At 34.6% G+C, this 15804-nt stretch overlaps 1 protein-coding gene across 26 annotated transcripts in view; it reads right to left on the bottom strand.

The window, feature by feature from the left end:
* RBFOX1 (RNA binding fox-1 homolog 1) overlaps positions 1-15804 on the bottom strand; it is a 1746265-nt gene that overhangs the window by 1242457 nt on the left and 488004 nt on the right. The window contains exon 1 of one of the 26 annotated variants that reach the window (XM_078152741.1): positions 9009-9246. The exons of 24 other annotated variants lie outside the window; for them this stretch is intronic. In XM_078152741.1, the coding sequence (XP_078008867.1) occupies positions 9009-9053 (45 nt within the window). In that variant the 5' untranslated portion in view covers positions 9054-9246. Of the gene's footprint in view, positions 1-8639; positions 8842-9008; positions 9247-15804 lie in introns of those variants that run through there. One more of the 26 variants, XM_078152759.1, reaches the window with a different exon arrangement.

The following is a 15804-nucleotide window of genomic DNA, read 5'->3' as shown; positions in this document are numbered from 1 at the left end:
CCATAAACATACATTTGTTCTTGTTTTCAACACTTTGTTCTGTCACTGCAACAGATGGCTTTACACTGAAGCATATGAAAATATTAAATACTTTATAAGCCTGTTGGAAATTTGAAATGCCTAGGAATAATGAATAGCTCAATGGTGACTTTAATAGAGCCACAGAAAATTCCATTAGAAATGGCATGCCATATTGAAGGGTTATTATATAGAGAAAGGGAACCATCTATTTCATTTCTCCACTGAGGATAGAGCAAAAGTAAAGAGGTTAATATGGCAATAAGCTATATTTAAGTTAGACAAAAGGCAGAACCTTTGAGATTGCTAGTTTTAAGATTTGTTTCTCTCTTCAAGTTCAAACAGAATCAGAGTATTTATCTGTCTAATAGAGGCAAATAAAGCCTATTTGGAGGTAAAGAGATGGGTTGGAGTCCAGAAATGATTTTCCAATTTTGTGATGTAACTTTTAAGACCATGCTGCTGTATCTTCATTATGAATAGTATTCTATTTACTGTCACCTCCTTAGGAACCTCTTTAATAACAAAAAAATTTATAATTTTATGAAATCATTTTTTCCTTTTCTATTCAATGGTGCATAACAAAAACTGATTAGTTCTAGTTCTCATATATTTAAATCACACTAAAAAATGAAGATCAACATTGTAAAATTCCAGTTATTCTGAGGAAATCATCACAACCACTGCCTCCTCTAACATGCTTTATTATTCTGAGTAGAACCAGATGAACCTACCAAGGTATGAAGTTCAGTTCTGGATAAAAATATTTTATCTGCCCTTACAGCAAATTGAAAGGCTGCTTAAAGGGTTTTGTTATTGCAGTGTTTTCATAAATATACAGTAAACATCTTTCACAGTGGGAAATTCAGCACAAAATACAATTTTCATACAAAGCCATTCATGTAGCTTGCAGAGAAAGATGAAATGACCCAGAGATGAATAAAAAATAATAGTCTCCAACTTTTAGCATCACAGATCCCCTAACAGACACATGCAGCTGTGAGGATAAGGATCATGATTTTACTGCACCTCTGGCAAGCAAGGAGTCTTCCCTGCACTGTGGAAATTAAGCAATCCTGCGTGGCTAACCCAGTACTATCAATGCTTATCACTGTCATTAGTAGGAATTAGTGGACCTTGTGAGAAAACACACTGACACAAATTATTATCTGGAACAAACAGTAAATTGCTTCGAATTCAACATTGAAACTTGGAAAAAGTTTCTTTGTATTTCTCCCCTTTAACTAATTAAAAGGCATACACATGCACACACACACATGCGCGCACGAGCGCGCACACACACACACACACACACACACACACACACACACACACCCCATTTATATTGTAATTGTCTTCCCAACTTGGCAGTTTCCTAAATGTGTGACATTCTACAAGTCACAACCTCTCTGAGCCTCAATTTTGTTGTATAAATAATGAGTAGTTGAACCAGACAATCTCCAAAGTCCCTTCAACTCTAAAATTCTATGCTTATTAAGAAATGGGAGGTCAAAGAACCACTAAAGCAAGGGAAAAATATTAAAATATCATTTTCACTCTGAAATTTCCATTTGAAATGTTTCTAATATATTCAATTTTACTCCAAGTATGGATGTCATATGAGCTTTGAAATGTTTAGCTAAACCAAACATCCTTTTTTGGTTCATCCATAGCTTCTGAATGATTGTAGAGGAACCCATGAGTATCAGGAATATGCTCCATATTCACACCCATTTAAAACAATTCTTATGGCTTTGAAACAGAAGCACAAAAATATATTTTAATACTCATCATTGCCCATAATATCATCAGTATCTATATTTCAACCCTTTCCTCACCCAAATAGCTTCTGCTTAATTAACATTAACATGTAAGTGCCATTAGAATAAATAACATACTATTCTTTGTATCAACCTCAGCACTTAATGCAATACTTTAAACATGACTGATGCTTAGCAAATGTTTGTTTATTTCATTTTCATGGTAGGATGTGGGTCTCAAACACACCAAACAGGAAATTATGTAGAGAGAGCTTTTCAAATGCTGTGTAGAACATTGACTCACAAGCAATCCATTCTTTTCTCCCTAATCTCCTCTGAGTAGTATACAAAGAATGTTTTAAATGGTGAACCCCATTAGGAGTTAGGAAAAATCCACCAGAATGATACAATACTGGACATAGGCCTTATGGGAATATGACACATTGTAGTTTCCGCCCTGTCATTTGGCACAGAAGGAACCTTTAAGGCCATCTACTCCACCTCCCTCATTTGAGAAATGAATAAGCTGAAGGCCAAGGAGTTCAATGACTTACCCAAGATCATACCCATGGCAGAAGTGGAATCAAGACTTAGGTCCTGACTCAAAAGCTCTTTCCACTATGCTATATTGCTTCTTGCAACCCTATATAGTTTAAACACACAGACACACATGCACTGACACCAAAGAGCAACTGAAATCTGACTACTGATGCATCTTCAAAAACTCCCACAGAAACAAAACCCAGATGATATGATTTTTCCACAAAGCCCAAATTGATTCACTCCATTGCCGAAAGAAAATATTTCAACTCCATTTATATAGTAGGAGGCAGTTTTGAATAAAAGAGCCTCCACTGACTCTTAATTCAAAAAGTAGAAAATCCCTGAGTTTTGCCCTTCATTTTCAGTTCCTGACCATACTCATTGGAGGACATAAGATACAATTCAAATTTGGTTGAGGAATGGTCCTGATGTCATCATCTGTTAATATAAAGCTCTTCTGCTTACAAGTCAGTAAATCTATGGCTTAATTCACAAGAAGGGTACAGTATCACTTAATTAAAAAATGGGGCTCCAGCTCACTGAGACCACAGTCAAGAACAACTCAATTGATCATGTCTAAGTAATAAAGGTGAAGAATTAGCATTAGGAAGAGTTGTGAGAGACAGCCTGGCATGGGAGATACCTGTGTTAAGACCATGAGCAACTGAACTTCTCAACAGCCTCCACAATTCTCTTAAGAAAATAAGGTGTAAGTGAGTTACTGATCTGCCTAAATTGTTGGTTCCACACAGGAAAGTCCTGGCATCAATGAAATCATGGGACTGAGTTGGGCTATGTAGGGAAACAAGATGAATATCACTAATGTTTTCATCAGAAATGTCTATTAGCATCATTGCCCCTCTAACTCCCCACAGAAGAGTATTAAGGAAGCAAGACTTTTAAGGAAAAAGGGTACCAGAAAACAGTTCTGCTTTCAAAATAAATACAAAAATATTCAATGAATATTTAACATCTACCTTCCAAGTAGTAAGAAACCTTATAAGTTTTATTAGCTCAGCTTAGGTCAATGGGTGGCTGTATAGCTTATAACTCACTTTAGGTGAGTATACCATTGAGATCACATATTACGATTTAAAGGGATCTGGGAATGCCATAGTTAAGCTTTTTGAAGAACCCTCATTCCCCCTGTTTTAGACTAATTCTCTTCTGATATTTCCAAATTGAAAAATGACTTAAGGATAAACCTGGACTGACTTAGAATTCTAATTTGAACATGCCCCAATGTAGTCATTTTCTATTAGTTTTTTTACGTCAGAGTAAAATGTGGGAAGTTTAAAATTGGTTATGTTTTTCCTCTAGTAACTAGAGATATTAATGATGAACATCACCCCAAAGGCATTTTAAAAAGATCTATTTTCTGAAAATTCAGGTTCTGGTCTGTCTTACCAATGTAATTTTAGAATTTAAAATTTAAAATGAACAAAAAAGAAAGAGAAACAAAAAAAATCATTTTGTTTATATGAACTTATGAAGCTAATCTATAAATCCAAACCCTAATAACAAGAAATCCAAAATCTCTCTGAATATTAGGGCAAAAGAAAGAATGGAAAAATATCCTTTGAAATAATTTTGCTTAATTCTCTTGGCGATACTGAATCTCATTGCTCTTGGCATTACTATCAAAGAAACAAGTTCTATTATCTTAGCACTTGTCTGAGTTATCACTGAATAAATCAAGGAGAAATAGAGATTTCAATCATGATATCCATTCTGTGTTTACAAGGAAAGAGAATTGAAACAAACAGCAGTCACCATTTAACTCTGTCAAGTTTTAAAATATGGATATTTTGTTCTTCAATCATAAGCCAACTCAGAGTACACACTCTGAGATTTGAAAGTAAAAGTTTAATAATTGAACCCAAGCCTTCTGTCTTGTGCTGCTATCCTGTTCTTTATGCTATTGATACATCATTCATAGTATCTGTTAAGGACCTGCAATGTGTATTCCTCTAAATTTGTGTAAATCTTAATTGTGACTGACAAAGTTTGAACATTTCTCTCGAAATCACAAAGTAGGTCTCTATTCACACATACATCCAAATGGACTAGCTATCTAAATATGGATTCCTTCATTTCATTTTCAGACAAGCTGTTGATTTACTCACAATTAGGAATTTTATTTTAAGCAACAGAGAAAGACATCAATGGAAGGATATGCAGGTGCAAAATTTGCATGAACAGAAAAAGAAGGTGGAGGCCCTGCTAAAATATAGTCCTTAAAGAGTCTTTATTTGAAAGCCAGCATCCAAAACATGCGACATATGTTCTTGGCTGTTTTTTCTATGTGACTAAAAGTACCTTAACTGAGTTGAAATGTTCCTGTGAAACCGACTTCAGGAGTATACAAGCTATAAATGTGTATCTTACAGAGTAACAGACCATTTTATAAAACAGTTTGGAAGATGTAATGAGGCCAACAATAAGTGAGATCAAACTGCATGAGACGTGGTTTTGACTAGTTAACTATTTAACATGTAAAAGGCCCATCCATAAGACCCGTGAACTTTAGGTAGTTAGACAACAATGAGGCTAAAACTCCATTTTTCCCTTGGTAAATAAGAAAAAACAAATAATGTGCCAATAATTTGCATAAATGGAGAACAATTCCAGAGATATCTCTGGAACCTACCCTCCATATTTATACTACAATTACTACTGCTCAAAGAAACTACCCTAGCTTTCTTACTATTAAAAGTTAGCTGAAAGACACATTTACATTGATTAACATTAGGCAAATAACCATACCTCATCTTTCTTTTTTTATTTCAGCAGAATTAGAACTTACAAAAAGAAAAGATTGCATTAGAGCATCAGATTCATGGTGCTTGCATTTGTCTATATCAGAGCACTCTGACTTCATAAGCAAATGCGGAGTAAGGGGTTTTCTGTTACCCTATATGTTTTGCAAGCACCTGACCAGAAAAAACACTTTGAAATCTTTATGGAGCAGGAAAAATGGGAAGCATATTAGTCTAGGCAGTGAAATTGGGCTTTTTGTCATTTTTAATTGCTTGAATTCATAACCCAGTTTTGCTGAATCAAAAACTGGTTGGTTCAGCTGACTCCAGCTATTTCTGCCTTCTGGCACTTTAAAAAAGTAACTTTTCACATAAGCACAAACAGTATTGGGTGGGAGATAATGGGGGGGAAAGCCTAAATGCTGTAGTACTGCTGCAGGAAAATTAGATTCGGTAAATACTCTGCATTAAAAGTTTCACCATTTCTAACAATTGACATTATTAAAAGATATTGGTGTATACATGCCTTTCAATAGTCTAGAATTTTTTTTAAATTCAATGATTTTCAATAACTACTATTATTGATCCTATAATTCAAATAAATTAAAATGCATGAAGTAAAAAGTTGCTGATATTATTCAGCTCCAGTTTACAATTGCATATAAAACATGCAAATATTCTATTCATCTGTATCAAGGAGGGAAGACAAATGAGGAATCGGGTAAATACTTGTCCATTTACACTCTGGCAAAAATCAAATACTGTACCCCACCATGAAGTTTTCAAATCTGAAGCAAAATGATGCTCTAAGTTCAAAAGGTTCAGAGAACAAAGGCTTTACTTTCCCATTCTCTAAATTTGACTTTAAAAAATTAAAAGAAATAAACACCCAAGGCAGAGATTTAACTGCCTAGAAAGGAATTTAATATGAATTCTCTAAGGTATAAGCCCATTAAACCAGTGCTCCTGGTCATAATTTTTAAACTTATGTCACACAGGTGTTTTGCAAAATAAATGCTAAACATTACTTCTTGAGTCAAATGGCTTCATCAATAATTCATGACTTTTTCTTTGCCCAAAGAATGCCAATTCACACGGTCCATTTTTCTGAAACAGCATCTTTCTTCATTCCAAATCTAATGTGAGAAATTATGATTTGGGGTGAAACTGGGCCACAATTCTTTATTCCACTGTATTCCTGTCATAATACCAACCAGATCTGACCTATCATTCATTACGTTAAAAACAGTCAAGAATGACTGGGCAACAATCAAGTATATATACTATGGCCAAAATGCATATCCTCAAAAATCAAATAACCTTTTGTAAAAGCCCACAGCTTGCCCATTCCCCCACCATGATGTTCCCAAATTACTCCTGTTTTATTGTGTCATTACTGTGATGGGAGAGTAAAAGATTTGAAAATTACTGGCTCATCATTTAATGCCATATGGAATAATAACAATAACCACTAAATAAAAAAAGCTGGGAAACAGAGGAAAAAGCCATAGATCTAATATGTGTTTGTGACAGTTAAATAATAAATGCATCTAATAATTAACATTCCATTAGTTAGCTCTCCCAAGTTAAAGGAAGCACAAAATCAGTGTTAGACTCTAGAACACACAAGAAAAGAGAAAATATGAACGTGGGCAACAAGACCCTGCGAGTCCATTCCACTGTAAGTATATGTATATAATACCGTGACTTGTCTGAAGTTGTAGGTTCGGAAGAGAACTCTTCTAAAAGCTGACTGCTTTGTATCATTAGTAAGTAGGTCTTGGTCCACTTTGTATGGTGTACCTATTTGTCGACAGGATATTTATTTAGCAAACCTTCATTATGTGAGAAATTTGAAGATTCATTTTTTTCTTAGATGTAAGTATGGTGAGATGGCATAATACAAAATAAACCCTTTGCATGCTAGCTGAGAATTCAAAATATCAAAGGCCAGGAAAAAAAAAAGTCAAGTTCAAATTCCTTTGCATAGCTTAAGCTATTAAAAAGGAAACATAGATGTATACAATGTTACATTGTACAATTTTGCAATGTTCCAGCTACCAAGAACAAAACAAAACAAACAAAACAAACAAAAAACCTTCCAGATTTTTCCCTCAGAATCTGCTCAAGAAAGCAAATTTCCTCCTCCATAATCTGTGAGCAGTGAAATGCATCTGAAAGGTTAAAAAAAAATCTTCTTTCCTGTAAAGGAAAACATGATCACTATATGAATTGACTTAAGAAAATAAGAGGTAAACAAACAGCTGTTGCTGGATTTCCTTTTATTACTTCCTGGAAGAACCATTCTGTTCAAATTCTATCATTACCCCACTAAGAAGAGGAGTTATGAAGTAATTGTACGACATCTTTACAGATATGTTGATACCCTTCATAAGTGTATGATCAGACTCTTGAATGCAAAACTTTCACATCAAGCAAAAAGTACTGGGTTTGAGATGAATGATCTTACCTACAAACTAAAAGTAAAACTATCCAATTAAAAGGAAAATTAAGCAATCATATTGGGCTCTCTCACTTTAGTCGTAATCTATAAATGATTAAGAAATGTACTTAGAGTCTGCCAGAGGCATTCAAAAAGTGACTAAAGTATTTGAGATGTTAATGCAAGTATCTCCAAGATAATATCATCCACTAAACTTTTAAGGTTGGAACAATTCTGTCCCATTTAATTGAAATCCATAATGACAGAAATGCACAGAAGTCCCTCCCTGAGCGAATTAAGCTGAATCACTAGGTCTAGGGCACTCTGGAAATAAATACTAAACATTACAGTCAAATGGTGAAATCTTGTATTCCTTCTGTCTTTATTTGCCTCTTTAATTGATAACTGTCAGATCACTCCATCATCAACAAAGGAAAGATCCTTTCTTCCCATTATCTTATACCCTTTGGACATATTTCTGATGCAATAAAATGGGACATAAGCTAATTTCACACGTGAAAGCATATTCCATAGCCATTCATTTAAATAATTATTACCATGGGAATAAGGTTAAAGCAATGAAATAAAAAAAGATACGTGGGTGTTCACATGAAAAGCTACTGTTTTCTGTGCATTATATCTTTAAAAATATATATGTATATACATGTATGTATATGTATGTATACAAATATATGTATATGTATGCATATACATATATGTACGTATATGTATGTATGTACATATATGCCCCCACACATATATAAATCTACATAAATGTGCTACTTGCAATGACATGCCTACTAACTTTTGGGATATGTGACCAATCTCCCAATCCCTTTAAAGAAAGCAAAAAACACTAAGAAATCATTTTTTATATGACTTCTATAATGATTCCTATAAACGCTTATTCATCTCTTAAAATAAAGTTAAATAGCTCTTCTCCGACTCCAAAGTTCACACTAACTTACAGGTACAAAGCACGAACAATTAATCTCACCGCATCTTGCCAGCCCTAAAACATCCCATCCCTCTCTATATCCATACCGACAAAATTCATCCACAGAGAAGCCTAAGTACAGCCCTCCAGAGAGTTTTCCCCCTTTTAAGGATACCTACCGTAGCCCACTCACAAGCTGGAAACCCATCAGCACACTTCTAATGTTGCTTTAGTTTTCTCGATTCCATCAGTTTGTCAAATTCCTATTCTAATCACACAGTCAGAAGGAACATACAAACACTAACCTCCTTGCATTAATATTGGGCAGCCACTGAAGGCAGCTACACAATAAGAGCAGCCAAACATGTCAATTTGCACTCTCCTCGCAGCCTCCTCCCCCTCCCACCCTCTCTGGCCCCCTCCAACAGCCCTGTCAGTGGGTTTAATGCCCATGCCTCACATCATTTACAGAGGATGCCTTTTCTCTCTCTTTTTCTCCCCCCACTCTCTCTCTTCCTTAAATTGTTTAAAGCCTTCTTCTGCCTTACCTGAAGGGCATCTCCCACGACTGCAATTAGCTGCCAAGATTTCATTGTCGGCTGCAAAGTGCCTCCTGTTTCCTCACCAGGAGAACACAAGAGAAGTACGGGCAAACAGCAAACGGCACCCACGTGCTGGCAATATAAATGACTACAGACATCTGTCGTGCTCGCTCGCCGGGCGTTTGCTTCGTTCTGCTTTTCTGCCTGCCTCACAATGCTCGTGTATCAGGTGCTACATGCACCTATAGCTGAGCCCCAGGAAAAAAAAAAAAGGAAAAGAAAATGAAATAAACACACACACACACACACACACACACACACACACCACACACACACACACACACACACACAAAAGAAAGACTACAAAAAGGTCTACGGATACAATCACACACAAGCCAAGTTTCAAGGCTGGCTTGGTCTGAGTGAGATAATGCTCTCCAAATTGTATGTGTACATTTTTTTTCTTAAAGTATCTGATGATATGCAGCGCTATGCTGCATGGTCCCCACCCCCAATCTTTCCAAAGAGCAGTTGCTAGCACCGTGCTAGTCCCACTATCTCCCTTTCTCTCCCGCACGTGTTCCTTCCTTGTTCTTTCAAGCATTAAATATGTAGCACATGACAGAATAGGGCACCTTGCACAGTCCTCTGAGTCCACACTTGACAACCAATTTTAACTCACGAGAAATGAAATGTCTAAAGGCAGAATGTAAGCACTTCCAATTACTTACACTACTCCTACATTATTCAAAATGTCTATGGGACAGTATTTATGACTTCCCATATGCTATTTCATATATATTGATATGAGATGGGAAAGCCACTCTGCTTTATTCCCCATGAGAGTTTTCATCTGAGTCACAGAACATCTATCCCAAGATATTTCTAAACTTTATTTTGTAAATAAGGAAGTTGAATAATTATATACAAGTTTAGAAATACTTTCAATCATTTTTAAGCTAATTAAAAATAGTAGACCCTGTTTATACTGAGAAAATGAAATTGTTAATACTAGAGAAAACTTTCATGGTCTTCCTTTAAAAACTAATTAAACTTAAATACTGGATTGGAAGGGATTTTTTTTTTCCTAGAGAAATAATGCTGCAGAAATTTTGAACAGATGAAAATCAGAAACAATTGACAGTGACTTCTATCATCAGTTCCAAATATTGATTGAATAATTAATCAGTTTAGGGAGAAATATTCTATTATCGTCCCATGTTTTAAGTATTTCGCTTTGCTAGTAATGATAAGCTTTTCTGTTTTTAGTTCTACGTATTTGAAATAAAAAATCCAAAATATAACTTTTCTTCCTTCCTTCCTTCTTTCCTTCCTTCTTTCCTTCCTTCTTTCCTTCCTTCCTTCCTTCCTTCCTTCCTTCCTTCCTTCCTTCCTTCCTTCCTTCCTTCCTTCCTTCCTTCCTTCCTTTCTTTCTTTCTTTCTTTCTTTCTTTCTTTCTTTCTTTCTTTCTTTCGTAAAGGAGATAAGCTGCTACATAAGAATACTAATGAAATAACTGTTAAACTTGTGTCATCTTCTTGGACGCATCTTTCAAGTCAAAGGAGTTGCATGCAATATATTAGCATACTATGTAGGTAAGCAGCTTTTAAAAATGATAATGAAGTGTCTTTCAAACATTTTAAAAAAGCATTTATTATATTTCCATGTTCAAAGAAAGATTTTTTTTTAAATTTGGAAAGAGCCAATTCCTTATATAATTGTCATCCATCTTTGTCATACCTGCAAAGATGAAGAACACGGTTTTCTATACATTAATGTGCTTTTAGAATTATATTAGTGAAGCTTTAAAATTTCTCTTTGAGATTTTCATAAAAGTTCATATTAAGTTTCATCATTTTTTTTTCAAAGCAATGGTTGACATTTAAGAAATACTCTGCATCAAACTTAATTCAAAAGTTCTGATGGAGAAATAAAATGGTGGTGGTAGTAGTACCAATAGTATGAATTAAAAATTAATAACATTTGTAATAATAATTATGATGTCCAAATGGCATGTAAAAGAGGTTTACAAAATAGAAATCTGACAAAGATTAAAATCAAGTGGAAACAGACTCAAACCAATATCACATATGTATGTCCTACATGCTATTAATCTTATATAGAAAATGAACTTACATCCTAATACTTTTATTTCACCAAAAAAAACTTTTTTTGCCTGTGCAATAGCCTGGTAGAACTATAAAAGAATGATGTCAGAATATTAATTTGTTCCAGGACGATTTCTAGCTAAACCCTATCAAAAAAAAGCTGACGTTAATGATGATAGTGTCTCATTCACAGTGTTTTAAGGTTTTCAAAATGCTTTATGTACCATATTTCCTATTATTACTATCCCCATTTTAAAAATGAGGAAGCTAAGGCTCCAATAAATTAAGTGATCTGCTCAAGGTCACATGACTAACAAAAACACAAAGCAGGATTGAACCAAGGTCTTCATGACTCTAGGTCCAGTGTTTCTCCACCATCCAATGTTGCTGCTTGCATAAACATATTTAATTAATAAAGTATCACACTTCAACAAGCTATGCTCTAAGGTATTCTTTTATTGTCCTCTGGTCATGCTTTGCTACAGTTACAGGTAAAAATATTCAAATGATTATAGTTTAAAAATTGTGGTTTCTTCCACATTGACTTCCAAGTCAAATGCATAATTCTAGTTTGCCACATGTCTCAAATTATACTTTAAGTGAAATAATTTAGTTGGAAAAAATTAAGTCACTAAAAACAAACATATTCTGAGTTAAGGCTGGTCTTCAGCCTCCCCTCCTTTTCTATGTACAACCTAAACCACACCAAAACATGAATTTAGCCCTGTTGCTCCTATGCATTGCAGCACATATGGACATTTAATTAGAGAGCATGACAACCCTGGCAGATGTTGCTAAACCTGTGTTATTCTTACAAATTGCAATTCTCTTGTGCAAGTGACACACAAAATAGTTAAACCTCTGCATATATTCACCTCAGAGGGGAAATGAATACTCCTACACTACTGTCAAGCTCATCTGTTGCTGTGGAATCTAATGCCATGGCAATAAGTTTGGTTTTTTTTCCCATTAAGCAAGCACAACAGAAATAAATGAAGTTCTCAATCAAGGAAGGCTAAGAGGTAACTGACATATGACAAAGGAACCTTATCATGATCATGTCAATCAGTAGAGAAACATGGTTTCACTCATACATCAATTGGTTTCTTTTTTTAATAGTAGGTGATAAATTCTTTCCCTTCCCAACCCTTCCAATCAAGCCTTCACTTAAAAATAATAGCTCACAATAATGTAGTGTCTTGGAATATATACATCACTTTCTTTATACAAACCATATTAGATATACAGTATAAGCCCTATTACTCCCCTTTTACAGACAAGAAGCCTGAAGCTCAAGTAAAATAGATTTATTTGTCCAAGGTTATTAACCAGTAGTGGACTAGGGATTTAAATCTCATTTCTTCTTACACCAACTTCACAAATTTTTTTTCCAGCCACACCTCAAAGATAGTTAGGTATTCTTTGCTTTGTAACAGCTAGTGTAGGGGGACTTTGGCAGGTAGAAGAAGAATTTGGCTTTTTTCAAGTGGCATGTCCAACAAAGGTTTGACTAAGCAAAACTGGAAAAAAACTGGTACTAAAAATGAAAATATTATAGGAGATTCTTCATGGTCTTACTCATAAAAGTTATAAATAATAAAATCATAAAATGTTAAAACTAAAAAGCCACTTTAGAGGCCATATAGCACAAATTCTTCATTTTGCAGATGAATCTCTTCTCCACACAAGGCCAAGAAAGATTCAGTGAATTACTGAAGATTGCAGAATTAGTAGTAGCAGAGCTGAGACCACCAAGTTCATTGACATCCAAGTCCTATATCCTACCAAACCATAGTGCTTAAATAGCCCAAAGTTTAAATATGTCAAAATCAACATTCATTTACTTGTGTTAGAATTTCAGCACTTAAAATTTTCAAACTTGTAAAAATTGAAATACATTTTCACTAACACAGTTTGACATGGGTTGAAGGCTGTTAGTCATGCCTCAAAAGGGAAGATATAGAAAAAAGTACTGCAGTATGATAATACATATTTTCCTAAAGCTTATTTAAAATTCACTTTTAAAAAAGTAAGGGGGAAAAATAAAATGTATCAGTGTAGTAGACTAGATGAGGAAGAATTAGAAATAATCTAATTAAACAACTCAACATTTGATCAACCCAAGAATATTTAGAGAAAAAACATCATTCAGAAATAACTTGAGGGAAAACTGGAAAAGAAAGCAGTCAGAAATTAAATTTAGACTAATATCTTATACCATTTACCACAATAAGTTCAAAAACAGACATGTACCATCAATACTAAAAGTCACACTGTAAGATAAAATGGAAGAGAATCAGATCACATATCTTTCACATCTGTGGATATGGTGAAAGCTGTTAACAAACCAAGGGACAAAGATGATTACAAAAGATAAAACAGATCATTTAAATCAAATGAAATTTGAGAGCACATTTCAAGAACAAAATTAGTGCAAGCAGTATAAGAAGGGAAGCTGCTAACTGGGAGAAGACTCTTTGCATCAATTATCTCTGCTAAGTCTCTGATATCCAATATAGACAGCAACACAAATATATAAGACCAAGAAAGGTCCAAGGACAAGAAGTTTTCAAAAGAATGGAAATTATTAGCAACCATATTAAAAAACAAACAAACAAACATGTTCTCAATCATTAATAATACAAGAAATGCAAATAACCAACTTAATGATTCACTTCATACCCCACAAGGATAGCAAATATTATAATGGTGTTGGAGAAGATATGGAAAGATAGCCACATTTATCCACTGTAGGAATAGATGTGAATTGGTCAAACTGAAGTGGAAAGTAATGAGAAATTGTTTTTAAAAGAGACTAAAATGGCCAGATCTGTTGATGTAAATATACCAATGATAGGACGTCAAAGACAGAATGAACCAATTAAAACAAAAATATTCATATCAACACTTTTTGTATTAGCAGCAAAATGGAAACAAAATAGAATGGCATCACAGATAGAGTATGGAAAGGATCTTAGAAATTACGTAGTCCTATCCATACTTCTTAAAGCTAAGGAAAGTGAGATCAAGAGAAGTTTAATGACTTGGCAAGGATCACACAGGGTGACATAGAGTGAGAGAGCCTAGATTTGAATTTGAGTCCTCTGAATTGTCCACTGGTCAGAAGAGACTTACATTGGTATATGAATGCAATGAAATATTAATATGCAACGAGAAAAGATGAATATGAAGCATTTCAGAGACAGGAAGAATCATATGAGTGCATATAAAGAAAAGTAAGCAGCAACAGGAAATGAATAACTGTAAAAAATAAATGGAAAGAAACACCCTCCCCCCCAAAAAAAAGGATAAGGATGGTGAATAAGTATGACAAGATAACTTTCTTTACACTTTGCAGAGATGAAAGATTATGGATATAGGCTAACAACAACAGCAACAATAGTCACCAATATTTATTTAGTAAAGCATTTTACAAATAGTATCTTAATCCTCACAAAGGTGCTAGAGGAAAGTGCTATTATTATACTCATTTTACAAGGAAAGAAAAAAGCAGATTGAAACAACATACGAACTTATGTTGTCCTGAGTCTAGGTGTAGCATGCTAACCTCTAACCACTGTAATCACATTATAACATGAGTACTTACTATTACATAGTAAGTATATATTATATATGCTGTCAGACAGGGTTAATGTGTTAGTTGGTTATCCTAAGCTGTTTTATTTTTCTCTTTTTTATTATCTGTGGTACTCTGGGTAATGAAAAGGATATATTTAGACATGAAGGTGATGTAAAACTAAAGTACAACCATAAATTAATAATAAATATTATCTTAAAAACTGTAATTGTCTTTTAAAAGTTTTTGTCTGTATTTGTTTTGTCATTTTATTACTTTTTTGTCACATTTTTTTTTGAGTTGCAGCAAAGTGTTTCTCTATAAGGTCTTTGTGGAATCCCTCAATTTTTACCACTCTCTACCTCTTGAAATTACTTAGTACTGCTGTGCATTTATTTAAATAATGAAAAGACTTATAGCTGACATTCACATGGCCCTTCAAAATTTGCAAAGTGTTTTTACATATGTGGTTTCATTTGAGCCTTACAACAAACCGTGAGGGAGTTATTAGAAGTATTATTAACTCTGTTTTGCTGTTAAGAAAACTGAGGCTCAGGGAAATTGTGACTTGACCATAGCCATATAGCAAGTGTTGGATAGACCTGGAGACAGAGGGGATGAGTTCAGATTTTAGCACTATCATTTTTGTGGCCTTGGGCAATCACTTAACCCTTCTGAGCCTTGTCAATAAAATTAGGGTAATAGATTCTCTGACATTCTATGATTATTTCCTGTTGTAAATGTATACTCTTAAGTGTCAGAGGCAGGATCTGAACCCATGTCTCTCTGACTTTAAGTATGACACCTTATGTGGGGCAGCTATATGGTGCAGTGAATACAGCACTGGCCCTGGAGTCAGGAAGACCTGAGCTCAAATCTGGCTTCAGACAATTGACACTTACTAGCTGTGTGACTCTGTGAAAGTCACTTAACCCCAATTGCCTTACCAAAAACACCCTATGCACCACAACACAGTGACTCTCTCTATGTTATTTGAGGACATGTTGCATATGCCTCACTGCCCCTCCCCCAGTAGAATATAAGCTATTCAAGGGCAGGGTCTCTTCTTTTTTTTCCCTTCTCTGCACCAGTACAATTTTCACTTAATAAGCACTGA

Source organism: Phascolarctos cinereus, unplaced genomic scaffold (assembly GCF_003287225.1).
Source record: "Phascolarctos cinereus isolate Bilbo 61053 unplaced genomic scaffold, phaCin_HiC Scaffold_4;HRSCAF=312, whole genome shotgun sequence".
In the NCBI taxonomy this organism is placed as follows: Eukaryota; Metazoa; Chordata; class Mammalia; order Diprotodontia; family Phascolarctidae; genus Phascolarctos; species Phascolarctos cinereus.
This window is presented reverse-complemented; position numbering and strand designations above follow the sequence as displayed.